The sequence below is a fragment of the Echiichthys vipera genome (assembly GCF_963691815.1).
Source record: "Echiichthys vipera genome assembly, chromosome: 22".
Lineage (NCBI taxonomy): Eukaryota > Metazoa > Chordata > Actinopteri > Perciformes > Trachinidae > Echiichthys > Echiichthys vipera.
This window is the reverse complement of record NC_139847.1, coordinates 22,810,519-22,838,244: the sequence shown is the minus strand read 5'-3', so window position 1 is coordinate 22,838,244 and position 27,726 is coordinate 22,810,519. Positions and strand designations below refer to the sequence as shown.

Below are 27,726 nucleotides of genomic sequence, written 5' to 3'. Positions count from 1 at the left end.
CTCCGCGCTCAACTGGGGCCAGCTGGGCCGCCACGGCCCGCTTGAAATAGGTGGGCTTTAGCGGAGCCGTTTGCACATGTACGAGCACGAGCACGAGCCCTACGGCAGTAGCGTTATGTCCGCCTGTTCGGACATGTAAATAGAAGGACGGACCATGCGCGGACATTTAACAACAACAACAATGGCGGTGAAAGGTTCATGTTGGTGTGATGCGGAGGTGGAGTGTTTACTGCAGATTTGGTCGGATGAAAATATTCAAAAACAGTCGACAAGACGCACAAAAACTGTCTGTGGAAAGATTTGTAAACAAAGCCACACACACGCGATCAATGCCTGTGACGTGTTACGGCTTGAAGGCGTATGGACAGCAAGAAGTATTGGCCGAGGCCCTGGTAGTGTGAGTACAAACGGGGCTGGGGCGCGGGGGGGAGAGGGAGGGGGGACAAGTACCCTAAAGTCCGGGTCTCGGTCCGGGAGGATAGTGTGAGCGCGCCCTAAGTATACTGTAAAAGTCCAGCAGATAATTTGTGCTAAAGTGCTATGATTCATTCCCAAAATGTTTTCATCTCCTTTCTCCCTTTGTCTGTCAGTACCTACTGGGCTGCTCACATGTACCACCTGGTGTGCACTGCAGCTTCTGCAGCCACTGAAACTAACACCTGAATAAATCATGTCTGACCCCCCCTTAGTGACACTACGGCATTCACGCAGAGCTCAGGTCAAATGAAAGGGGAAACATCTGCATATGACAGTGTGACATTAATTCAGCACGAATGATACCAGAACCCTGACACTGAGGCAGCTAAATAGAATCCAGCCGTCATTCATTGTATTATTTACACCCATGTTTCTGCTACAGTCATATGTAAAAATGTCTTCTGTGGAAAAGGACCATATGTAGTGTTTGTCCCTAGAAAGGCAATATGCAATGTGTCTGATGTCAAATGGCTTTTCAAATTGAAATTAGGAATTCTTAAGGATGTAAATGAACAGTAATAATGCTTTTAATAATGGGTTACAGGAGCCAGAAGTACTAACCAGTACCAGTGCATAAAATGTTGTAAAGCTGTAAAGATGTTATAAGGCCACACTCTAAGTCTCTCTGAAATTACCATTAAGCAGTGAGGACTGCAGACATGTTCCTCTTTTGGAAAACCCATTTTATTTTTCTTTATATTATATTTATATTTAAACGCCATAACTGTTATGAAACTATGTGCTATGGACTATTGGTTACAGTTGAGCCAATCAGGCATCCGCCTTGCAGTGTTGTCAGCATCCATTGCTGTTACAATGTGGAACATTCATAAAAGGAGCTGGCTGACATGCAGCCACAACGACTATGGAACGGTTATGGAAACTTTGCCTACTTTAAATATGTGGCTCTTCAGTTGTATTATTATTCCTGAGTTATGTTCCTGAATGTCTACAGGCCACCTAAATACTGTGCAGCCTTTTTAGAAGAATTTTCAGAACTATGGTCTAAAAATCTGTATTTGACTGTGTAGTTTTTGTTGGTGGTTTTGCAGTGTTAGCATTTCTAAGGTTGTTGTGATTGATGTTAATATTTCTGATCATTCCTTCTCTTCCTGTGCAAATTAATGTTAAAAAAAAAGTTTTCAAAAAGGCTACAGTGGAGATCAAATTAGAGAACAAAGCATCAATTCTTGATTAATTCTGAAATACTGTTTTTTAATCCTGTTTATCTGTTCTATCCCACTGCTCTACTAGCATGTTTTTGAAATAACCAAGGTACTTCAACAAAAACCTTTATTTTGTGATAAAAGCAGTAAGCACAATTAGAGAATATTAACCATTGTGTCAGTTGAGAAGATTTCAACAATGTTTTCTTGTCAACGAACCTTTATCACGTGAGGAAACTAGACGAGACGCAACGTAAATGCTGGTCATGTGACAATAACTATAATTAAATATATAATGCAATGTTGTTGACGAATAAAAACGAGACTAAATTTGGTTTACAAAATAGAAACTATGCTAAAATGTCTTTTCATTTGCGTTGACCAAAACGAGGCGAAATAACGTTGTTTCGTCTCGTTTAGTCACGTTATTATTATTATTTAGCGTTTTTTCTGTTTCCTGTGTCTCGCGTCTGGGTGACGTCACTTCCTCAATCACCACACACAGCATTATTTAGATTCAGAAGATGCAGCTGCTGCGGGTTAGCATTACCGACAACTAAGAAAGAAAAATGAGAACAAAGTCTGACACAGGGAAAGGGACCGATGGCAGGCCGGCCGGGGATTGTCTTTGAGAGAAAAAGAAGAAACGACATTTGGACACACCTACATTACATAGGCGTGGAAAAGAAAACCCATAATGAAATTTAGGTAAGTCAAGACATTAAAGAAAGGATACTTTCTGTTTTAGAAAGCTCATGCGACATGCCAACTCATGAGGCTACGGTTAATGTGTCGGATTTTAACGTTAGCTTTAGACGTCAGCCACTGGAGCTGAGAACAAATGTGTGTGACTAGCGTGTGTATGTATATTTGTTTGTGAGAGTGTGTTACGTGGGTTAACGTGTGTGAGAGTGTAAAGTGGGTTTTTAGTTCCTACCTGACTGACACACTCTTAAGTGCACTAAGCATCCCACGTTCACTCGTTTTGTTATTCACATAGCAATCACACTGAACTGAATTTGGCATCAACATGACTTTGGAATAACTTATTCTAGACCCGAACATGCATGTAAACAAAAGATATTTGCATGAGTTTTGCTAAAAGAAAATGTTGGTTTCATCAATACTACTAGGTACCTTGATTATATTAATTCAATATAATTGCACTACTAAAAAAGAGACTAATATACAATTTTCTTTGACTAAAACTAGACTGAAATGTCATAAGTTTTCGACGACTAAAACTTGACAAAAATAGTCATGGACATTTCTAACTTAAATGCTCAGACTTTTAGTCGACTGAAACTTGACTAGACTAAAAAGAATATAACCGTGACTAAAACCAATAAAAACTAAAATGACAGATTGACACAAAGACTAGACTAAAACTAAAAGTAAAACAGGCCGCCAAAAACAACACTACCACCCGGGCGTGGGCACTGCTCATGCAGTAAATTATGCATGATATAGCAAAACGTTTTAGTTCGAGCAGTTGTATGGGGCAACGGCCTTCTCCAAACTAGACCTCCGCAACGCGTATCATCTTGTGAGGGTGAGGGAGGGGGACGAATGGAAGACAGCTTTCAACACTCCACTTGGACACTTCGAGTATCTAGTCATGCTGTTCGGGTTAACTAATGCACCAGCCGTCTTTCAGGCATTAGTTAACGACGTGCTTCGTGATATGCTGAATCGTTCGGTCTTCATATACCTGGATGATATCCTGATTTTTTCAAAGGACTTGACCGAACATGTGGTGCATGTCCGTCAGGTCCTCCAGCGTCTTCAGGAGAACCGTCTTTTCATTAAAGCAGAGAAATGCGAGTTCCACGTCTCCTCTGTGACATTTCTGGGGTATATTGTGGAGAGTGGACTGGTTAGAGCAGATCCTACGAAGGTCACTGCGGTGACTGAATGGCCCACGCCCACCTCCAGGAAGCAACTACAGCGATTTTTGGGTTTCGCCAACTTTTACCGTTGTTTTATCTTAAACTACAGTCAGGGACATTCACCGATGACCAGGTTGACGTCCCCCTCAACTCCCTTTACCTGGTCTTCTGCAGCCAACGATACTTTCTGACCCCGAAGAAGCGTTTAACAAGGTTAACCTATGCGCATTCCCCCCAAGAAGCTGTCTCCCGCTGAGAGGAACTACGACGTTGGGAACCGTGAACTGCTAGCGGTTAAGTTAGCGGTTAGAGGGGGCAGAAATTCTGTTCGTGGTCTGGACTGACCACAAGAACTTAGCGTATATCCAGACTGCAAAGAGACGGCATCAATTTTGGTGGACCATGTCTTTCGCCTTCACGGGATACCTGCAGACATTGTTTGGATCGCCATCGCATCCCTGCGCCCAAGTATAGACCAGGTCAGAAAGTCTGGTTAAACTTTCACGACATCCCCCTGAACGTCGCATCCAAGAAACTCGCTCCTCGCTTTATTGACCCCTTCGAGGTGGAGGCCATCATCAACATCAGTGCTGTCCGCCTGAAGCTCCCTGCATCCCTCAGGATCCATCCAACCTTTCATGTTTCCCAGTTGAAGCCAGTACCCACCAGCACGTTGTGCCCGCCTGCCCCACCCCCCCCCCCCCCTGTACCGTTAACGGCCATCCGGCATTCACGGTCAGCTCGATTTTGGATGTGCGACACAGAGGGCGTGGTCTCCAGTACCTGGTGGACTGGAAGGGATACGTCCAGAGGAATGGAGCTGGGTCTCTAGATCCCTTATCCTGGACCCATCCCTGATCCGGGACTTCTACCGGGCCCGGTGGAGCGCCTGGTGGCGCCCGTTGGGGGGGGGTCCTGTCAAGAGTCGGTTCTGTCAGTACCCTCCTCTCTCCCTTTTGTGTGAGTTTGTCTCCCTCTGTCCGTCTTTCCCTGCATGTGTCTCCCTCTTGTTTTTTGTCGTCCAGGTCCGGTAGGCGTGTTCCCCCCAGCTGCAGCCTGTTACACTAATCACCTGATGGAGTATTTAAACCCTGAGCTGACAGGCATGCAGCGCCGGACCGTTGTTATCCTTCTTTTGGTAAACTGTTTGCCCCGGATTGGCTCCCGTTACTTGTTTGTGGTTTTTGCGCTCCTCGTTGGTAATTGTATTAATCGTTGTTGTCTTTTGTTTCTCCTTAGTAACCCGTGTTCCTGTTCCCTCGTCCTGTTCCCTGATCGAACGTCTCGTCCCTAGTACTCCTGTTACCCTGTAGTGTTTAATGTTTTTGTTTGTTTGTACTTTTAGCCCGTGTCCATGTCTGCATTTGGGTTCAGTGTCTTTGTGTTATATCCCCGCCATAACATGGACCCCGCGGACATAGAAATCGATCCCCAGGTTTTTTCCGTTCGTCACGCGGTTACCTCCCAGGGAGTACTACTCGGTAAGCATTCGCAGACGCTGCAAGGAATCCTGGAGAGACTGAGTCAGCTGACTGCCTGCGTATCTCGTTTGGAGGGAAGACAGGTAGGACCTCTCCTACGTCCATCGTTTCCTCATTCCTGTTTTCTTTTCGTTCGTCTTGTCCCTAGTATTCCTGTTACCCTCTAGTGTTTAAAGTTTTTGTTTGTCGTTTATATTAAAAGTTTGCTTGTACTTTTATCCCATGTCCGTGTCTGCATTTGGGTTCAGTCTCTTTGTGTTATATCCCCTATCGTTCATGACATAATTATGCTGCTATAGGCCTAGTCTGCCGAGGGATAATACTTTACCAGATACTCTGAGCTTCTCTCCTCTTTGTCTGTATCATTCATGTCTCATCAATGCATGTAACTAATTCAACTTCTTCCCTGGAGTTGTTTGTGCTTTGTCGTCTCGCAGGTCTCTGTTGATCGTGGTGGTGCCTGCTGCCGTGGTCCTGCATCACGCTTCCTGCTACTATTATAATCTATAACCTTAGCTGTGCTTGTTTCTACTATTCTGCTGTATTAACTGCCATAACATATAAGTCAAATTCACATTACTATAGATATTATTAGTTAGTTGTCTGTCTCTGTCATTGTGTCTGTCTTTGTCTCTCTCTGTGCATCTTTTCTCTCTCCTTTTCTTTACTCCCCAACCGGTCAAGACAGATGGCCGTCCTCCACAGAGCTGGGTCTGTCTGACGTTCCTGCCTGTAATAGGGAAAGTTTTTGTTGCCACCGTACTCTACGGGGGAATTGTTGGGTCTATGTAAATCATAAATAAGTCATAGAGTGTGGTCTTTACCTAGTTTGTAAAGTGTCCTGAGATAACTTTTGTTATGATTTGGCACTATAAATAAAATTGAATTGAATTGAATTGAAGATGTTTTGAGTTCTAAAAATATACTTGGAAAAACAAGTACTCAATTGGCCCTTAAGGAATTGATGCGATCCCTCGATCTATTAACTACTCGTACGAATCCCTAGTTACCAGTAACTAACTAATAAAGCGTTACTGTAATAATATTGCTTTTCCCAGTAATGAGTAGTGAAACGATTTACTAATAAAAGATATTAGTAATATGACAGTTACCCCTCAATAAAACATCTCATTACAATGTTTCTATTTGTCCTTGATTCAAATTATACAATGCTATTTTTCTTTTTCTTAATCAATGCCGCCAAACTTATTTTCCCATATATGTCACCCTGCAGCAACTAGGTGGAAAGATGGACACATTCACACCCCTGGCTAAACAACAGAAACAGAATTTTAATCATGGTTGTGGACAGCAGGCTACAAGCGACAAACAACTGATGATGATGATAGATGATGATAGATGTGGCTAAATATGTGGTGGATGAGATATTGTCTATCTCCACAGTGGACTTGCCGTCTTTCAGACAGATCCTTGAGAAAATGCCAGCCACAGGTAACAGAAGACTCCCAGGTAAAAAATATTTTACAAAATATCTGAACAAAGAATCCACTCTGATGGAAGCTTGGCAGAAGAACGCTGTCAAAGATATAGACTTTGTCTCTACAACTGCCAACATCTGCTCTGCTTTATTCAGGTGATGCAGCAGTTTGTGGCGTATCTTGTTATGTTAACAGTTACAATTACATCCAGAGATGCTTCCCCTTAATTCACTTTTGGTGAATGTAGCCTTGTTGATGCCCTGGCTTCCAGCTAAGTTCCTCTCTCCTGCTCCATAACTTTTGACCCGCTCTTACAAACTTAATTTATGGTATTGCTCTCCCATGTGGTTGCCGTTTCTTGCGTCTTTCTTGCTCCAGGCTGTTAGCAAGTGTCATGAGCACCTTGTCATGGTGCCACCTGTATCTTCCTTGGGCAAGTGCTGTTTTACACCCTGACAGGATGTGTGCCATGGTACCCCTCTCCCCGCAAAGCTTGCAAAATGGGTCCTCCCTCAAGCCCCATTTGTGCAAGTTTGTCAGAGTCGGGAGTGTGTCATACACCAACCTGAGCAAGAATGAGATGCGGAAAGGCTCCAATCTCCACAGATCTCCCCATGTGATCTTCCTCTTGTGTAGGTCCCACTTGGTCCATGCTCACTGGGACGCTAGCTCCACTGCCCTTGCCCTTCGTCCTTCCTCCTCCAGTTTCCGTACCTCCTCCTGGATCATGGCCCTTCTGGATCCTGCCTTCCGCCATTGCTGGACAGGGGAAGTTCAAAGACCCTGTCTTCCTGTGCATGGCGTTCCAAAGATGTCACGTAGCTTCAACATGCTTTCAGCTTGTGCAACAGATAAGTCAGCTGCCCACTTGTGTCCTGATCTTGTGAGGATGCCTGCATGCCTGACTTGTTCATCCTTGGAGTCTCTGTATGTTTTATGGCTCTGCACTTTGCTACCTTAAATTCCTCCACCACGGATGACAGAGGAAGTTGGGGCTGCCCTGATCTTATGTGGAGGCCTACTGAAGTGAAGCTTGGAGGGATTCCCAGCCACCTTCGGAGATGCTTGTTGATCTTCCTCTCAACTCCTTCAATGCTTGTCATCGGAAATTCATACACAGTTAACAGCCACATGAGTCTTGGCAGCAACCCATGTTGGTACAGCCATGTTTTGAACTTCCCCGGGAGCCCTGATTTTTCGATCCTCCTCAGCCATTCCTCTGTCTTCTTCTCTGTACTGCTGATGTTGTTCCTGTCTGTAAGTGAGTTGTCAAACCTCGTCAGGTCCTTGATGCCTTCCCTTTAGTGATCTTTTGAACTGCATGTAAAGCGCCTTGATTTCTTCCCTTAAGCGATTGATTTCCCTTTCTCTTCAGCTTGGTTGGTGTGCAGCCCTGATATTCACCTTCTTGAGATCTTGGTCTAGTTGGTTCCATTCCTTGGTGTCGCCCATCTTGGGCCATTTGATTCGCTCCCTCACAGGATGGGTTTGGCTCTCTGGGGATGTATTGGGAGAGTCCCTCCTGAGGTCTTGAGGTGACACAGGTGCTGAGAGATCTCCAGGGCTATGGGGTTTTTCATGTCTGGAGCTCTCTTGCGTCTCACCAGATGCTACCTCTGTGCGCTGCATCTGTGACCCCTCCTTTCCGCATTTGGTCCTGCCTTGGTGTATTTTAAGGCCTTTTGTGTTCTTGCAGGTCTTTCCGCAGTGACACGCTACTTTCATGACCTCCCCAGTTAACGTTTTTTGGGTGAGCCTTCTCTTTATCCGTGAGTCCGTTGTCCTAGCCGTAAACGTTGTTGTGTCCGTCCTGTTGAGTCCCCCCCCTCTCGGGCGACACTGGGGGTATTGCTTCGTATTATTTCCGTAGCCAATATAATTATTCAAGACAATTTGGCAGCGCCAACAAGCACATGTACTTTAAGTGCAGCGTTTTTCAATATTACTGTGGCAGTTTCGTTAGTAGCTTAAGTAGGGCTGAGCAATTTCATTGATTCTGCGATATTTTGTTTCCCAATAAAATATCGATTTTTAAGCCGCTAGTATCGATAAATAAATCCCTTTCATTTCCCCCGTTCGCTTTGCAGGTCCGCCAGCCGCTAGTGTCGCTGTAGAGCAAGTTACCTGTCTAGATACTCTCTTTGCACAGACGTCTATACCTCTACCTGTTTACGGAGTCAGAGCGAGGAGATTCAAGAAAATGGCGGCGAATATAAATCCAGCAACATCGTGCTTAAAAGCAGACGTGTGGGAGCACTTTGGGTTTAAAAGGAAGAAGAAAAGTGATGACTTAGACAAAAGCATCGCGGTTTGCAAGCAGTGTCACACAAACGTGAAATACTCCGGAAACACCACCAACCTACGAGTTTAGTTTTCAGTTCAATTAATTCAATCCAAGTAACTGTACCTTTAAAATCTTTCAGAAAATGATGTGTGTGTATCGAATTATATCGGACCGTATCGATTCATGTCGTTGACTGAATATCGTGATATATATCGTATCGTGAGCTGAATATCATATATCGTATTGTTAGATTGGTGTATCGTTACAGCCCTAAGTTTAAGTCAGGTAACGTTTTGCCATCAAGCCTCAAGTCAAATATCACAGCATACAGACAGCTCTTCAGTTTCTTCATATCGGTTCATTTTCAGGACAAACAGGACATGATCAGGGATATTTTTAGGAGTAATGGGAAGTAATATTATTACTTACTTTTGCCATTGAGTAATAAGTAAAGTAGTTCACTTTTTAACCTTGAAAAAAAGAGACTTCCTGACTTCCTTTTGTTTACCAAAGGCATCCTGAACTGAAAACCGTCTTTTGGGATGTTTATGGTATTATTTCTTGTCCTAACAGCATGCAAGTCACTCAATTTAAAGTTTAAAACGTATACAAATAAAGAAAAACAAATATTTAAAAAAAGAATTGTGAATTGTTTCATACTTTATGGAACTCCTAACTCACTTAAACCAATTACTTTAAGAGCTTCAATGAGGTTGGCATGGTCTGAAAGCTGTTCCTCCCTGAGAAAAACACATTTCTAGAGGAAGCATTGCAACAATCATAAAAACAGCAGCATGAATAGATCATGTGCATGGATGCATATCAGAAATGTCAGAATTCCACATCAGGTTTAATTTGGTAGTGTTAAAGGAGTCCTTTAACACCTTGGTGTGGTTTACTTTGAATGGGAGGTATGTCTGTTGTTCCAAAAGTGGCCTGAAACTCACATCCAAACATTTATACCACGTATCAATTTTTGCCCAGCAGGACTGGACCTTAATGTTTCTGTCACTGTGCAAATGGGACACTGGAATGGATAAACTGAGCGGACACAGGAAAGCCACTCCTTTAGGAGAGGCTTCAGAAAGGGAAAACTGTATTTCCAATTATGCTTGGCAAATGTTTCCAGCTTCCGTCGATCCTAAGATATTTTCTACATTTCAATTTTGACGGTGAACAATGCAACCCCCTTATTAGTTAAAACTGTATTTGTAAATGACAGCACATGTCATGTTTAGTTTGTAACATTAATGGTCAACACTGCGCCCACACTACGTGACAGTCATTTTGGGTGTTTAGAAGTATAGAAGAACTAAGGTACGTTCACATTCAAAATGACCATGCATTGTATGGTCTAAGTATGTGGCGATGAAGCCAAAGAGGATAGGCTATGGAGTAAGAGAGCTGTCAAAAAGATGTGTCCATGATTAAAAGATTTGTCCGTGATTCGTATTCCTAAATAAAAAAGTTGTACACAAAATTCCACTCTAATTTCTACGACTACGAAGTCTCCCCTTTGAACACAAATTCTGTTTGTGGGTACGAGTAGAAAAAGTATGATAAAATGGTAAAATGGCTTCACATAGGTCACAGGCAGGTCACAGGGGAAGGTAATCGAACCCCGAATGATGCGCCGAAGCTGAGGATGGCTGACAACAGTGCACTCAATGACATCGTCGGTAACTCAGGGGAAGCATCATCACAGCTAAAGTCAATAACACAGCTAACATTTATTTATTTTTTTAGTTATTTATTTCATGAAATTGTACTGTTTACCCAACAGCTCAAAGGCCCAAGGGGAAGAACGCAAGCACCTGAGAGGCATGAACTGATGAAGCCTCTTGGATGAGAGGCGAAACGTCTTCCGACAACGACAAATAAGTCCAGTTGTTTTTGACCGAAATGGCTTCGGGGATATTATTATTCAAGGTCTGAAAATACTTAATATTTTTGTTTTTTTGACTAGTTTAGTCATTAGCCAAAAAAATCTCTGAAGGACAATAATTCTTTTTTTAATTTTGGGAGAAATGTTGTCAATAGTTGATAGAATAAAAAAAAAAAAAGGTATTTAATTTACTCAAACACTTACCAATAAAAAGTCAAACCAGAGAAACTGATCATTTTGGGAGTGGTCTCTTATTTATTTTCCAGAGCTGTATATGCCAATCATTAGCATGCAAGTTAATAAAACAAATATGAATTATTATATGATTATTATTATTATTATTACTATTACTACATTCTGGGCCCATGCAAACCACACCTGAGTGCCTGATCTCAAGCAAATGACTACAGGCAAATAATAATAACTCTTATAGTGCTTCATTAAATGTTATCAATGTTGGTCTGTTATTTCTGTTTATTAGACCGCTGCTGGGGACACAGCTCCGATTACCTTGATTAAACCGCTTCAGAGTAATAGTGCTGGTAAAATAAATGACTAATTACGGAGAATGCAGCCTCAGACCCGGTGTCCCAGCTCTTGTCTCTGCAGCACTACGACACAAACGCGCACCGTAACGCCTAATCTCTTGTTTATGACAGATGACAATAAAAAAATATACACGTGGTAATGTTTATGCTTTGTTGTAAACAACTGCACGTGACCGAGAACAGAGTCAGCAAAACGGAATTGAAACCGGACTTATACAATGGAGAGATTTATACGCCAATTGACACAATTTATTAATCGTTAAAAGACGTACTTTGGTCAACATTATATCTCAAATTAGTTATTGTTTTTGTTTTCATCAGTGCTAATTAGCTAACTTAAGCCAACTTCTATTGCTAGCAGCTAATGCAAGCAATAACTGAGCATCACTGGCCGGCATGTCGTGAGCTTGTAAGTTAAAGCAGTATGTCTTAGCGTCCATAAACTGTATATTATTTAAAACAGTACAATTTCATGAAATAAATAACTAAATAAAAATAAATAAATGTTGGATGTGTTATTTACTTTAGCTGTGATGATGCTTCCGCTGAGTTACCGGGGGTGTCAGTGGGTGCACTGTTGTTCGGCGCATCATTCAGGGTTCAATTACTTTCCCGTGTGACCTGCCTGTGACCTATGTGACGTAATTTCAACACTTTTTCTACTTGTACCCACAAACTGAATTTGTGTTGACAGGGGAGACTTTGTAGTCGTAGATTAGAACTACCTACTCAGCTTTAGATTCATATTCACATAAAAACAATCCTAACCCGAACAATTTCTCAGACTTGTGTATGACAGCAGGATTTAGTGTACAACTTTTTTATTTACGAATAGGAATGGTTAGAATCACAAACATATCTTTTAATCATGGACACATCTTTTTGAGAGCTGTCTTACTCCCTATTTTAGGCCACAATACATTCAGCCATTTAAATCAATTTACGAAGAATTTGGGAAGAATTCGTCTACTACATTATGGTGCAGATTTCCACCTCTGACTGGCTTTGTTTCCATAGCAACAACAGGCAAGGCTCAGTGGTGTAGTATTTAGAGCTGTTCACCATGCCAAACTAGCTGTGAGTTGAAATAATTAAAACAGATGCCTATGTTGTAGTATAGTGTGGGACATGATGAAGAGCACACACACCTCGACTCTCCATCATGAGTGACGGCTCCCTTTATTTTATTTTATTTTTGTAATGTGTTGGTGTAGAAACCTGGCCTCTGTTCTTGTATACTATATGGATAGTGCTGTGAAGACCTGGCTTGTTATGGGTTATGTTTATTAGAATTAAAGTAACATGCCGTAATCACACATGTTGCCTGTCGGCCCTATAGCTAACCAGAGCTACCGCTACTATCGCCGGCCATAATCTTCACCTACACCAGCCTATGTTACAATTGAATATGCCAGGTGACGGAGAAGTCGATGGACACGGAGGTGGGTGTTAGGTCCTATCCAGTTCCACGATTCCTCACCATATTCCTACAATGCATTCCTCGATTCCGAAACTGGCGCTATTTGCGACACGGCTTATTACTTAGCTTTAGCAGGTCCCATAACTTGCTAACAGCTAATGTCATTAAAATAATAGACTTTCCTTTATGGGTCTCCGAAAGACTTCTATAGGACATATGGGGCAGGACACAAGCTTTATATGGTATTGTATTAATTATGCTAATTTACAATGTACATGAACATCACATTCATCATGTTTACGCAGGTCATTTACACAGTTATTTGAAGGTTTGCTGACGTGGCCCACTCATGCCATACGAAGTTAAGATAAGATTACGAAAATGTTCCTGCATGAGGATCAAGAATTATAAATTGATGTCAGACTGCAGGAGAAGATGATAATTCAGTTAAATTTTATTTATACTGTCAAACCATAATAAAGGTTATCTCAGGACACTTTCCATATAGAATGGTCCAGACCACATTCTTTGATTTACAGACCCAATAATTCCTCCATGAGCATACAGTTGAGTTGAGCAGTGACAGACAATGAGAGATGACCTGAGTGAGAGAAACGACACAGAGGCAGAGTACAGTATCATTGACAAAACCTGACCCAGAATATAATGATGACAATGTAATAAGCTTCATTAGCAGGTAGCAGCCGAGGTGGCTTGCTAACTGAAGCTAACCCTTGACTCAGCCTACTATGCTGTTGTGCTAAATGGGAAGTTATGCTAGTGCTAACCAGGGATCTCAATGTTTTTAAAAGAAATGAAATGAGATCTCAGAGGAAGTGTGTGGCTCTTAAAAGAGCTGTTGTGTTGCATTGAGATCTGGCCGTCAGTGATTTACAGTGGCTGTAGAGGGTGCTGACCTGCCTCCACTGCTCTCCTGTAGATCAGACTGGGATATGCGCATGGGATACACTTCACTCTGCACTGACGGCTTTCTTCTTCTTCTGGATTTTCAGCAGACTTGATGCCTAAAAAAACATCGCTGCCATCTAATGGTCAGAGTCATATCCATTATATTATATCCATAGGAACAGTCTGAATTCCCCCAAGGACTGCAACAATGGCAGCTTTTTGTGAGCACCTGGATGTATAACAGAGAAATTTGATGCTGCTTACCACAACAAATGAGAAAACTCACAGGCTATAAACAGTTAGCTGCATTTAGACAAGCCAGAACACTGTTTATGAATCTGGGTTATCAGCTGAATATATATGTGTAGTATATATACTGTATATATATATATATATATATATATATATATATATATATATATGTCCTTTCTGCGGGGCTCAAGGCCTTGTCCAAGCTCATGACCCACCAACCTCTGTGATACACATCTAAGTGTTCCAGAGCGGCGGATGTGCTAGCCTGCCGGCTGTAATAAAAAGATAAGACTGGGGCATTGGGTTGTGTTTCCTGCTTTTCTCTCACCTCACAATGAGGTGTAAACATGGGTCAGCAGGAGATGGTGGTCCAAAGCTTTGTTTAAGCTTTGGACGTGAAGGAGGTCCATGAATCTAAGTTAAAACACATGTACTGTACAATACATATACACAACAACACAAGTGCACACACACACACACACACACACACACACACAAACTTTAATAAATCACAATGTTTCCAAGAAACACAGCCTGTGAGGTGACAGTGGAGCAGAGCATACCACATCCCCACAGTGCTTCAGCACCAGGTAGCAGCAGGCCCAAGCAGTAGAGTAAGAAATGATAATACAATTTACAACTGCTTATAAAACAGCCAAATAAGAGCTAAAGTGTTTATTAAAATTAAAGGTTTAATATGGAGAATGAGTAGAACACCACAATCTAGTGTCTCAAGATCGTAGTTGCAACAACAACAATAAAAAATTACCAGATGTGTTGCCAGGTCTGGAGACAGACTAGCAGTCTGTCTCCAGACCTGGCAACATGAAAGTGATCTTAGTGATCGAGGAGAAACGTAGCCATTTGGGCGAGTGTTTTAATTCCGTTGAACTCCTTTATCTCAGTCCATGGAGTGAATGCATGGCTGCTGGGACTCCATTTCCCCAAGTGCCAGCCTACAGTAGCTGCACCCAACAACAGACAACCCTGGCAACCAGAAACACCCAACGCTATTGGCTGCTACAATGGAAACAGAACATGACAGAAAGTCATCACCAAACCCATGAAAAATGTTTTAAAATATTAATTCAGACTAACTATATTTTTATGAAAAAGCAATACTTTCATTCTGTACCCCTCAAAACGCCCCATGGGTGTATTTTGTTATTTATGTTTTTAATATAGCTTCTAATAAAGGCTCTATATATTCAACCTTTAAGTCCTAGATAATCCTTATGATTATTGCGATTCATTGTTTGTGCTACGATTAAAAAAAAAAAAAAGAAGTTTACAATAATTTACACTGTGTGTAATGTGGGAAATAACAAATAAAGGAATAGTAAAATGTATTTCCCTATTGCAGCACCAAAAGATGCAGTGAATGTTTTAGGTTTCATTAATTAGATATAGGAACACTCCACTGATATTGCATTGCACTCTATAATACTGCTGGACTCACGGTTCACGATTTTTATTCCATGTATTGTTCCTTCTATATTACCAACAATGCAAATAGACTGACAAAGGTTTGGTTCAAGATTGGTGTGTGTCATGCCAGTAGCAGCTAATTTAGCCTGGAGCCTCCAGTGTGTGCTATCATCACCATGTGACAGTCAGTTTTTCACTTTAATTTGGTCCAACTGCATTAGTTCTCTACCAGACTGCAGAAATAGCCACACATTTCCCTCAGTGCTTTAAGTCACTGTGATCACATCATGTGTCAGGAAAAAAAATCTTGGCATTGTAAAAAGCCTTCAAAAGCACTTGAGTGGGGAAAAAGTTGTGAAATAGGTTTTCCATTCGTGGCCCAGTTTCTCAGCGGGGACTTTTTCCAAAGATTATTCGTAGGCTGAAACAGACTGTGGGCATGTCACACTTAACGTTAACGTCCCACTGGTCACTGCAGTTAAGACTTAATCAAGCTTCAGTTTGCCACTTATTTGGTTTCCCAAGTGACAAAGTGTGACATATTTCAATGTGATCTCTTAAACGACCTAATTTACAATCTCAAGTCAATGACACAACAGCGCTTATGTCACTGAATGGTTTACTGTGGTTTACCAAGCCACAGGGTAGGGGAACCCCACGGAGTTAAGTAAAACAGATTTATCAGCACCAAATAGAGACCAAAACATGTTATGGAACTACCTCCTGAAGAGAGATCATTTCTGAAGATGTACAAAAGCAGGACCGATTCAACTTAAATTGTCTGATTGGGAGCCAACTCTTGCTGTGCATGCAATTTGTAGCTTGACACAGAACAGTTACACTTGTACTTGCGCCAATGTGTTTCCCTTTCAGGCTAGAAAACATTTGGTTTGGCAAAATACAGCGGGCCACAAACATGGCAATGACTTCCACTGGGTAAGAAATGCTTTGAAAAGATGTTTTGTTCAAAGAAGAAGGATCACTTCAAACAACTAGTGATACCTAACAATACATGAGTGCATTTAGATAGAGTGTACCGTATTTACTACATTTGAATACAAAGTTTGATCCAAGACACATATTAATCTTCTTGGGGTTCCCCAGGGCTCAGGGAGGAGAGGGTTGTCAAAATGAGAAGGGGAGTAAATTAATTCCAAATGGGACACAGCCTGCTGCAGACAACGCAACCTGGCTGGTGTGTATCCAGTTTATCCATTTTTTGAACACACTTCTGTACATTGGTTGACTTGTGTAGTGAGGGAGGGTCTGTTTGGGGCATGACAAGGGTGGATAGGGGGGAAAAGTGGGAGTGGCAGCACTATCCAACACCAACACAGATGGAAATCATTGGTTCACATTCTCCTTTTGCAAAGCCAAAGTGTCACCTAGGAAGCAATGGCGATGTGACTGGAATACTGACATTAATGCAACTGTTGGAGAAAGCACTGCTGCAAAAACAATAAGCAAAAATTCTAAGCATACACTGAGTTTATACTATTATTAAATTAATTTTAAATAGAATCGGAGAATGAAAATGAGCAAACCATAAGCTCTCTCTCCTCAAAGGCATCCATTGTGTTGCACTCAGGTATTGACATGAACATTAACAAAAGTGTAAAGAGCAGTGTTGGTAACATTAGTTTAAAAAAGTAATTTGTTATAGTTACTCACTACTTGTTCCAAAGGGTAACTGAATTAGTAACTGAATTACTCTATAATAAAAGTAATTATCAGGGAAAGTTACTATTTGCGTTAATGTTAAAAAGAGATTCTCTGTCAAAGAATTTGGATTTTTCTGAGCAGTTTTCACAAGACAGTTGAAGTCAGTAGAACAGGCAGGTACTTGTAAATAACCTTCAATATTTACTGCACATCAACAGACCAAAAGAGGTCTATCCTGCACTTCAAGTATTATCGTTGTAACAAAAGTAAACCGTATAAGTAAACAATATAGAGTGTGTTTAACTCTATATCAAATCAAACTCTCACAACCTGAGACAACTGGTCAAGTAAAGAACCTGTACTTCCAAGAATTTTGTTCACAACAAAAGTCAACATTTAAACCAAAAAAGTGCATTTAACTCTGTAGTCTTAATTAAATAAATCAATCTCAGACGACTGCTCTGGTAGACATTCTTAAAGTATTTTCTTCAAAAGTAAACAGTTAAACAACATTGAGTGCTTTTAAAGATTGAACTATAGGTATAGAGGTAAAAAAAAATACAGCATAAGATATCCAATAAACTAGTTAGTTAGTTAGTTAAATAAACTGTATATGAAGTACAGGTAAAATAAAATCCATGGAAGATGAAATGGGATAAGTTAAATGTAGAGGAAATGTATAAGATAAAATATGGATGACTGTATATGACAGAAATGAGCAGTAAGATTAAATTATTGCACTTGAGTGGTGGATTAAGTTATTGCACAAAAGAAAAAGAAGATAAGTGTCCTGGTATGTAAGAGTAGATTATTAATTGCACAGTGAGTGGCTCCCACTCCTTCCCTTCTGTCCTCTTTATTTATGATGGCCTGAGGGACAAGGCCATCATCCTCTAAATTAAGCCTCATTTGGACATCACTAGCTAAGGGTTTTATGGCAATATCAAACAGGAGGGGATTTAAAGGACAGCCACATCAATGCCTTTTTTTGTTAAGAGGAAATAAGGCGGAGTCAAAGTCTGACAAGTTGGGACTCCAGTAGGCGAGTATGGTTGGATCAAGTTGAGAGAATGGACCTCGACGTAGAGGCTACATCCATTATTTTACACAGTCTATGGTTCAAACACAGCCCTAGAGTGCTCCGGTGATAAGGGTAAGAGCGGAAGACAAAGGAAGGGTGGTGTTTCTGCCTGAGAGGCTTCTGCTGCCCCTGAGTTGGTCATGAATTTGATAAAAGGCTGGAGATCTAGCTTTGAACTTAGGCTATTGTTTTAGTAAGCCGACTCGTGGTCCGATGGAGAAGTGAGTAGGGGCAACTATGTAAAGTGTTTCAGCATGGTTAGATGTCCCCAGTCTGCTGACATTGGGCCGAATAAAATGGGAAATGTTTGTGATGTTGGGTGTTACTCCTTCAGTAAAATCCAATATGCCAGTAGCATGCAATCAATAAGCAGTTAAAAGATTAAAATCAATTAAAAACTAGACACCCAGACCCATTTGATTTAAAATGGGCGATAAATGTATAGGATTGTTTCATGACACTCACATTCTAAAGCACACAAAAAAGAACATAATAAGATGACGTACTGTCGAGACGGATGGTCTGCATTTAATTAATTACATCCAATGTGCAGCAGTATATACTACACAGCAGGAAAATAACGTTGAGACTAAACCTAAGGTGCTTTTTTTTTTTTTTTCAAAATGCCTTTTTTTTAATTAAACAGGTAGGCATACTGAGCTGTAGGCTGTACCGCTTGTCCGTCATGTTCCTTTTTTATATGTCAGCAGACTAATTTACCTAATCTTCACAGGTATTTAGACCACTATGGAAACTCAATGGGCTGAAGGAACTCTACAGTTCATGGAAAAGTAGCCATGGGACAAAAATTGTTATATATAGTGTTTGCAAGCTCAAGAATGACCTTCAATGCTCAGGTAACCAAAATAATTTCCATACCTATTCCTATTGTAAGTTAAAATTTACTGATGCTGACACTTGAAACTCTTGTGGTTGTGTGTTCTATGAAGCAGTTTGAGATACGTTTTATTTATCAATTTTCAAAAGTTGTTTTGATTGGAGGATGGAAAAATGCAACAAAGACAGCAAACATTGCTACAAAAACACTCCTCCAGTGTTCCAGGAAAACCTTGGCTATGATTTCCAGACACGCACTGGGTCACTGGAGGAGGCCGAGGCTGTGGACTGCTTCTAATTACAAACTGCACTGTAAGGCCTTGTGCCTCACTGTGTGTTTGTGTGTGTGTTTAAGCGAGGGTGTAGAGAAGGCGTTGTGGCTTATTGTTACAGTGAGAAGACTGTGAAAGCCATCACAGCCACCTGCTTTCCATCACAGGTAAATGCCATAGTAGAGATTTTACATTCCTTACTGGTTGTCAGGGTGATACCAGGCACCGTGTGAGATCGGGTAGCATATTGAAGCCACGACTGACATTAACAAGAGAATGTAAACCATGTTAAACACATCACACACAGATTCCACATGCCACTGTATTACTAAATCTGAAATTTATGTGACTAAAAGTTCAGGGTAATCTAACCTTTGACCTAATGTCAACATCTTTACTACGTTTTTCTGGTTGTTTGCATCCCTGGGTCAGCTGTCTGTCTGTCAATCTGTGCAGGGCTCCAGATTGCGACCACAATTTGAGTGTGTGACTTTTACATGTAGTCGCACATGCGCAACCAGATGTCTCGCCATATCAGTATGTAAGAGGCTAAACAGCAACATAGTGACAGATAAGACAGGAACAATATGTAAGCACTGTAAGAAGATAGTGCAGTCAGCACAGTAACACAAACACGAAACACGTGAGCCCCGCAGCTAGTCACAGTGTTGGGACCTGGCAGACCTTATGGCTCTGTATGTGACGAGCTGGGACAGACTGTCTCTGCCGTCTGTCAGCAGCTCCCGAGCCGAGTGACTGCAGAAATTTACTAAACCACTGATCTGATCAGTCAGTGTAGATAGGCAGTGTTTCCCACAGATCAGGTAGCAATGTGTGGTGCAGGGCCACCCAGTCCCTTTAATCTGCAGAAATACCTTTTTTTTTAACTGAAATATCTTTTTGGCACCATGACGGAAATGACGGACCCTTTATGTTGCTTTGTTATCATGTTTGTAACAGTAACAGTAACAACGATAACAATATTGCAGCTTGACCAGAAGCCTGTTATTAAACATTCAATTCAATTCAATTTTATTTATAGTGCCAAATCATAACAAAAGTTATCTCAGGACACTTTACAGAGTAGGTAAAGACCACACTCTATGACTTATTTATGATTTACATAGACTCAACAATTCCCCCATAGAGTACGGTGGCAACGAAAACCTTCCCTATAACAGGCAGGAACGTCAGACAGACCACCGTTTAATGAGACTTCAGTAGGGATGGAAGGAAACACTGACTGAACTCACAATTGGATTCCATTCACAATATGATGTTTTCAATATTGTAGCCTTTGTCATGACAGTGATGGTTCTGTCAGTTTACCTTCTATGTTGCATCTTCAAAAGTCACAATAAAAATATGAAACTGAATTTGAAACAGCACATTGGAATTTCTGCATCGATAATTGATTTACCATTTGTGCCCCTAAAATTTCTGGTTGCGCCCTTAAAATTTTCAGTTGGGGGCCACAGTGCTCCTGACGAAAAAAGTAAGTCTGGAGTCTCTTTTTCTTCCTCCCCAACCGGTCAAGACAGATGTCTTTTCTCCACAGAGCTGGGTCTGCTCTTACGTTTCAGCCTGTTAAAGGAAGGTCTTCATCACCACTGTGTGCACAAGATTGCTGGATTTTGCCATTTTCAGCTGCTCATGGGGAATTGATGGGTCTCTGTTAATCATGAATAAGTCAAAGTGTGGTCTAGACCTTCTCTATAGACGCATCCGGCGAGCAGTTTGTGTATCTCGCCATCTAGTGGCGCGGCCATTGCTGCGGTGGCGTCTCCCTCCAGTATGCGCACACTTGAATTAGAGTGTATCTTTTCTACTTTTACCTGCCTACTTTTTATGCAGCATTACTTTTGCCAACGATGTCTAGGAATTCGGGAAGAACCTGTTGGAAAAAAGCTGAATGTGAACAACGCAAACCTTTACCTCATAAAGGGCGCCGCTGTCTGAGGCCTTACGGTCTACATGGATTCAAAACCTTTGCCTCATGAAGAGTGCCCCTGTCTGAGGCTGTATGGTCTACATGGATTCAAACCTTTGCCTCATGAAGAGTACCCCTGTCTGAGGCCGTTTGGTCTACATCGATCCTGATGTTGCCAACAGCACTCTCAGTTTTGGTTAACACTCGTCAATCTCACAATGAATAGGTGCGGTTCCACTATGGTCGTATACCCGGAATGAGGCGGGTCTATCTCACCGAAAAGCCCCTAATTTGCATGAGAGTCGCTCGAGCGGCCGTTTGAACACTCAAACCCCTGAGAGAAGCCTGGTTGCTGATTGGATGAAAACTTTTACAGCGCCCAGAATTTTTAAGGTAGAGTGTTTTCTTTCTTGTTGTACAAAAGTTGACGACGTGAATCATATAGACCACCTTTAATCGAACTGCAACTATTCTGTATTTCTCACTTTCAGAAAGAGCGGAGTGCCGCTGTATTACTGATCAGCTGATCACCGGCGATCCAAACACATTCAGAGTGGTACGTCACCTCCGGAGTCTCCTAAATCCCTCTGGGACCTTTTTTTGTAATGGAAACACGGCGAGTGAACGGCGTGGGCTGAAACGTTCGGAGCGGCCGCATTTTACTGTAATGGAAACCCACCTAATAGCATGCGACTATCTAGCTTAACACAGTGAAAAAGTAATGTCAGCTAAGCTAAAACTTAGCTAGCTCACCTTAGACGCCTCTATCAAGGCGGCCATGGTCACACACAGTAAATCAACTCAATGTGGTGTTATTGTGAAATATAACCTAAGTTGTTCTAACGAGAGCAACCTCATGACCACAATGTAAACGTCAAGTATCTGAGTTAATCAGTGATGGAGGTAAATAATTACAAGTACTCTTCATGAGGTAAAGGTTTGTGTGGTTTGTATTCGGTTTATCTGGTACTTTTCTGGATTCGTCTATATGTAAAGTGTCTTAAGCTAACTTTTGTCATGATTTGGCACTTTAAATAAGATTGAATTGAACCTAGCCATATGAGAAAACTGAATGTGATACAGCAAAGAAACATTTGCAGCTGAAAGCATGTTGGGTTATTTGCTTTATGTCAGCACATCTGTTAATAAGTTAATGTACTATCTGATGAAGCAGGGCACAATAAACTCTGCAGAGTGATGAACCATATACTGGAAAGTATCGACACAAATGAGACACATAGGTCTTCAGAGTGTATTTGCTTAGATGCTTTGGTCAATCGAACATTTACGACTAAGTGTTCCCATCTGTTTGAAGTTTTTGATATTGTGTCTGACATATTAAGTGAATTAGTGATGGATCAGCATCATTCAAAGTAGTCTGATTTTACACATGATCAATGTGGATGAAGATACAGCAAAAGAGACATATATGGAAAAAAATGGCATGGTAGTAGTTTAATACTGTTGAAAATTAGCCTCATGTGTTGCAGTCACAGCCTCATGTTATTTGATGTTAATTATGGTAATGGGAATACAGATATTTTAAATTTGAGAAAAAGAGAGCACTGGTGCTGGATCAGTATTCTTATGCTGTGATCAGACCGCCTGCGATGGATGCTATAAAAGCAGCATGATTACATACAAAGTCAATCAACAGACGCGATTTGAACGCAGGCGGTGTGTTCCTTACTTTACTCATGTTAAACGCAAATATCGATTGATTTCCGCATCTAACGTGACAGTTGTAAATATTGAACTTTTTCAGCCGAATCGCGTGACGCTGTAGCCCATCAGCCAATCAGCATTGAGTTTGCGGTAAGCGCTATAACATCCAGAGATCACCGGGGGATCACAGCCTCCATTGTTGCAGTTCTTGACTACATCAGAGGAAACCGGACTGTTCCTATGGATATAATATAATGGATATAACTCTGACCTGTTGATGGCAATTAACATTCTCTGTCACATTTCAATTCCTTGCCTGAAGATTTAATGAATGCCTCTGCACCATGGACATGTAGCTCACGCTCACAAAATGTCATTTTTTCTTTGCCATCGTCCTGTATGCTGTGTTCTTAGCAACATTTTTACATAGATCGTTACAAACAGACGCAAAAAGGACAAATTGGATGGAAAACTTTATGGGCGTGTTGGTGCTGTAATATCATGAATTAAATATCTGTTGTGAATCGGACCTTGAGAAAGGACAGATAGTGCTTGCCATTGATGTGCAATTCATGGTGCAATGAGTGGCCGGAATTTGTATTGGTGGAGGAAAAAATCGAATTCGTATATTCCTTTGTTTCAGCATTTAATATTTAAGAACTCTGGCTTTTTTGTTACAGGTTTAAAAAAAAGGTTTTCTTCTGATGTGAAACAAGTCTATTGCATTGCAGTACCAATAGACTCAAAACATTTTAACTGTTACCCAGCCTACATTACCCTCTTCTGTCTTCATGTGTATTATCTAACATTTCCAGTAATCACCTTCATTACCTTGACATGGTTGAAATTTAGTAAGTAGACCCTGAATTAAGATTTTTATATGACACTGAGTTCACTGAAATGTGGAGAAACACCTCTGTTCAGTGAAATGTCCAAGCCCCACAGTGGTAGGCTGATGTACTGGGGACACACTGGGCCATCGCACATGCATGTCTTGCTCAAAATAGAATCACATCTGGTGTGGTTACATCCTTCAAAACAACAGATACTACATAAAAGGTAATTTGACACAGAGCATGAAGGATTGTGGTGTTCCCTGTAAGACTAAATGCTGCCAAGTAACATGTTTTGTAGGAGGCACTTAAAGGTCATAGGTGATGATAGATGTCCTACCAGCCAGGGGTGAGGGATCTCAGGGAGGGGCATCTGAGGTGGAGCCGACAAACCACTGTTGATCTCTGACTTGAACAAAGGCTCTGGGAAGGAGGAGCAAGTATCAGAAAATTAGACAAAGATCTTAACTACCACACACACCCGATATGATTTGTGTATTTTAAATTTCAGTAGTTCTATCGGGAAAACAACCCTTCAATTTGGACACAACATTGGTGCTTTGACCATAAAAAAAGATCTGCTTCAATCCCCATAATGAGGAGGTTTTTCTGTCAACATAAAAATATACTTTACATTACACTGTTGATGAGATCTTATATAATTGACTTAAGGTGTAATTCCAGTGTAAAATCATCCCATGGTCTTTTTCGGCACTTATATTCATCAAATAAACTATGGAGACAGTTTTTTCGTGTTTAAACTATTAACACAGAAATCCGTGAGAGTCGCTAACAGCTGGACGTGGCTAACACTGATTAGCTCAGGGCAGTACGCTGAAGGTATTAAAACGGCTTTTTAACCACTAATACTGCTGAAAAATAACACCAAACCTCTGCAGAGTCCCTACACATAAAATGAAGCATCAATGGGTTCCTTCCTTTTGGATTGCATTTGGTAATTGACTTGAATGGACTTTACTAACAGAGGAGCTGGTACTGGGACTAGTAGTAAAGTCTTTATGGGCGCGATCACACTGTCCGTCCGTACCGTGCCCCGGGCTTTAGGGTACTTGTCCCCCTCCCCCTCTCCCCCCGTGGGCCAGGCCCGTTTGTACTCACACTGCCTGGGCCTCGCGCGAATGCTTCTTTCCTGTCTATACGTCATCACGCCGTAACACGTCACACGCATTGATCGACATCATCGCAATGCATCGCCTTGTTTACAAATCTTTCCATAGACCTCGGAGTTTTTGTGCGTCTTGTGCAACTGTTTTTGAATATTTTCATCCGACCAAATCTGCAGTAAACACTCCACATCCACATCACACCAACCTTTCGCTGCCATTGTTTTAAATGTCTGCGCATGGTCCGTCCACCTCTCCCAAACGGTCCGTGGCCGCAGCTAGGCGCGGTACGGTTGCACTCACACTGGTCGAACGAACTAGGCTTTACCCGTAAAACCTGCTTGGGCACGGTGCGTTGCTGGTGCTTTGTTTCATGTGTAAGGAATATTCCGTGCTACTGCAGAGGTCTGTGTTATTTTGAGCAGTATAGTGGTTAAAAAAGCAATTTTAATGAGCTGCCCTGAGCTAATCAGTGTTAGCCACATCCGGCTGTTAGCAACTCTCCCGAATTTCTGCGTTAATAGTTGTTACGCGAAAAAAACTGTCTCGATAATTTATTTGATGTATGTAAGTGCAGAAAAAGACCATGGGATGGTTGTGCGCCGGACTTACACAACTTAAAGTTTAAACACCACCAGTAAAAAATAAACAAATGAACAGCCCAAAAGATGAGATGAACTGGAATTACTGCCTATGCCTCTGCCAATCAGTCATGTTGCAGTTTACATCCATACTGTCCAGACTTAGATACTGTATGTAGTGAAGACTTTGAAGAAATGTAATGAAAGTACACTTGGATGTTTTAAACATGTATCTCCTCTTCTGTTCCTGAGTAATGTTGTTTAAGAATGATGTCTCTGAGGTTGACCTTTTGGATATAAAATCTATTCACTTCATTAAGCCTGTGAATGTTCTCTTTTGTCCAAGTCATCGTTATCCTCAAAGCAATTTCAGTCTAAAGCAAATGGACTTGGTTGTTTGTCTAGGAAGACGTTTCACCTCTCATCCAAGAGGCTTCATCAGTTCATGTACGCATCTGACCAGGCTGGGACTGGTCCAACTAACTGGTGTTGAGATCCAGGTATTTAACCTCTCACAAGGCCGATGATGTCACTGGAACCCTTTGTGCTCCAAGTGGCAACGAGCATTGTTAGAGACTCAATAGTCGAAACCAACCGCACTGGCCACAACAGACTCATAAAACAACTTCAGCATCGTCCAACAGATGTTAAAGGACCTCAGCCTCTTCAGGAAGAAGAGTGGGACGCGGTGTCTTTGGCACAGGCACGAAGCAGGACGTCTTCCACAGCACAGGGAATATCTGGAGGTGCAGGCTCAGGCTGAAGACTTGACTCAGTACTCTCAGCTGGGGGGCACAGGCTTTAAGCACCCTGGGAAATACGCGATCGGGGCCTACAGTTTTCCCAGAGTGTCTTGTCATCTGTCTTCTCACCAGGTCAGGCGTGACACTATAGAGGTGTCAGTTAGGGGAGGGCTGAGGTCGTCAGGTTGTAGAGGACATGATGTAGAGCAGGGGGGAGGGGTGGAATAGGTAGGTGTGAAGTGAGGTGGTGAGGGGCAAACAAGGAGTATGTAAGGAGGAGGAGTAGGGGGAGGTAAATTGTCATTGGTTGAGGGGCCGGCAGCAGCAGAGTCATGTGGGGGATGGACCGCTGTATCTAACCTATTGAAAAATAGGTTCAAGTTAAGATCGTTGGCCTGGTCCACATGGTCGTCCAACCCCGTACTACCAGGCTTCTGGAACCCAGTGATGGTTCTCATGCCACTCCACATGTTCCTCATGTTGTTAAGCTGGAGTTTATTCTCCAGCTTTCTCCTATAATTGTCTTTAGCCTCCCTGATTTTAATTCTGAGAACCCCTTGCACTTTCCTCACCTTATCATGGTTGCCATCTCTGAATGCTCTCTTCTTTTCATTCAGGATGGCCTTAATGTCCTTGGTGATCCAGAGTTTGTTGTTGGTGTAGCAGGTCACAATGTGAGCTGGGTCATTGCAGTCGACGCAAAAATGTAGTCTATGATGCACTCAGTGAGCCCATCGATGTCCTCCCTGTGAGGCTCACGAAGTGCAGGCCAGTCAGTCACTTCAAAGCAACCCTGCAGTATCTCATAAGCCTCCTCAGACCACCTCCTCACAGTCCTTGTGGTCGTAGGCTTCCTCATCACCAGAGGCACATAGCAGGGTTTGAGGTGAACAAGGTTATGATCTGACTTGCCCAGAGGGGGGAGAGAAGAGAAGATGTATGCATCCTTAATGTTAGCATACATCAGGTCCAGAGTCCTCTCCTCTCTGGCAGGACAGCTCACGTATTATTGGAAGGTCAGCAAAACTCTTTCCAAGGTGACGTGGTTAAAGTCTCCCGACATGATGTAAGGGCACTGCGGTGTTGAGTCTGGAGATAGTGGTTTATATGATGCTGCAGGCAGATGTCGGGTTTGCAGAGGGAGGGATGCACAGAGCAAACGGTGATGACATGTGGGATCTCTCTAGGCAGACAGTATGGACGAAGTCCAACGGCCAGAAGTTCAACATCCGGGCTACAGAGCTGTTCTTTAACGGTGCTATGACCAGGATTACAGCATCTGCCATTTACTTGAACGGCAAGCCCCCCTACTTTCCGCTTACCGCTCTCGTTGCAGTCCTGCAATCCCGTATGGTGTGGAAGCCATCCACGGAGACGTTCTGGTCCATAATGTCCCTGTGCAGCCATGTCTCCGTGAAACACATCAGACTGCACTCACGGCACTCTGGGTGCAGTAGCGCAATATGGAATTATGGAGAAATTAGCTTTGTCTGCCGTTAGCATGTAGCTACATGTAGTAAACGGCCACATGTTCTACCAGAGCTGTTTGAGCTGAACTTCACGGGCGTGCTCAGCGTGCCGTGCCGTGAGGCAGATGACCTTATTTGAAAAAGCTTGATCTGAGACCTGCCGAGAAAGTAGAAAAAACTGTCTGAAAGAGGCAGGGTCATACATTACATACATTTTATTTCCTGTGTTTTTCCCATGATAAGATAATTTTGATCCGTTTTCCTCCATTTTCTCTGGAGGAATATTAATTCATTCTAATTGATTTAAGATCTGGAAAAAACAAAACGATGGTGTAGTCCACTGGTTCTCCC

General features: G+C 42.0%; 1 protein-coding gene across 2 annotated transcripts in view; it reads right to left on the bottom strand.

The window, feature by feature from the left end:
• Nucleotides 1-27,726, bottom strand: part of afap1 (actin filament associated protein 1) — a 150,466-nt gene that overhangs the window by 81,993 nt on the left and 40,747 nt on the right. For both annotated transcript variants that reach the window (XM_083937348.1, XM_083937349.1), the window contains exon 3: nucleotides 23,799-23,881. In XM_083937348.1, the coding sequence (XP_083793474.1) occupies nucleotides 23,799-23,881 (83 nt within the window). The remainder of the gene's footprint in view (nucleotides 1-23,798; nucleotides 23,882-27,726) is intronic.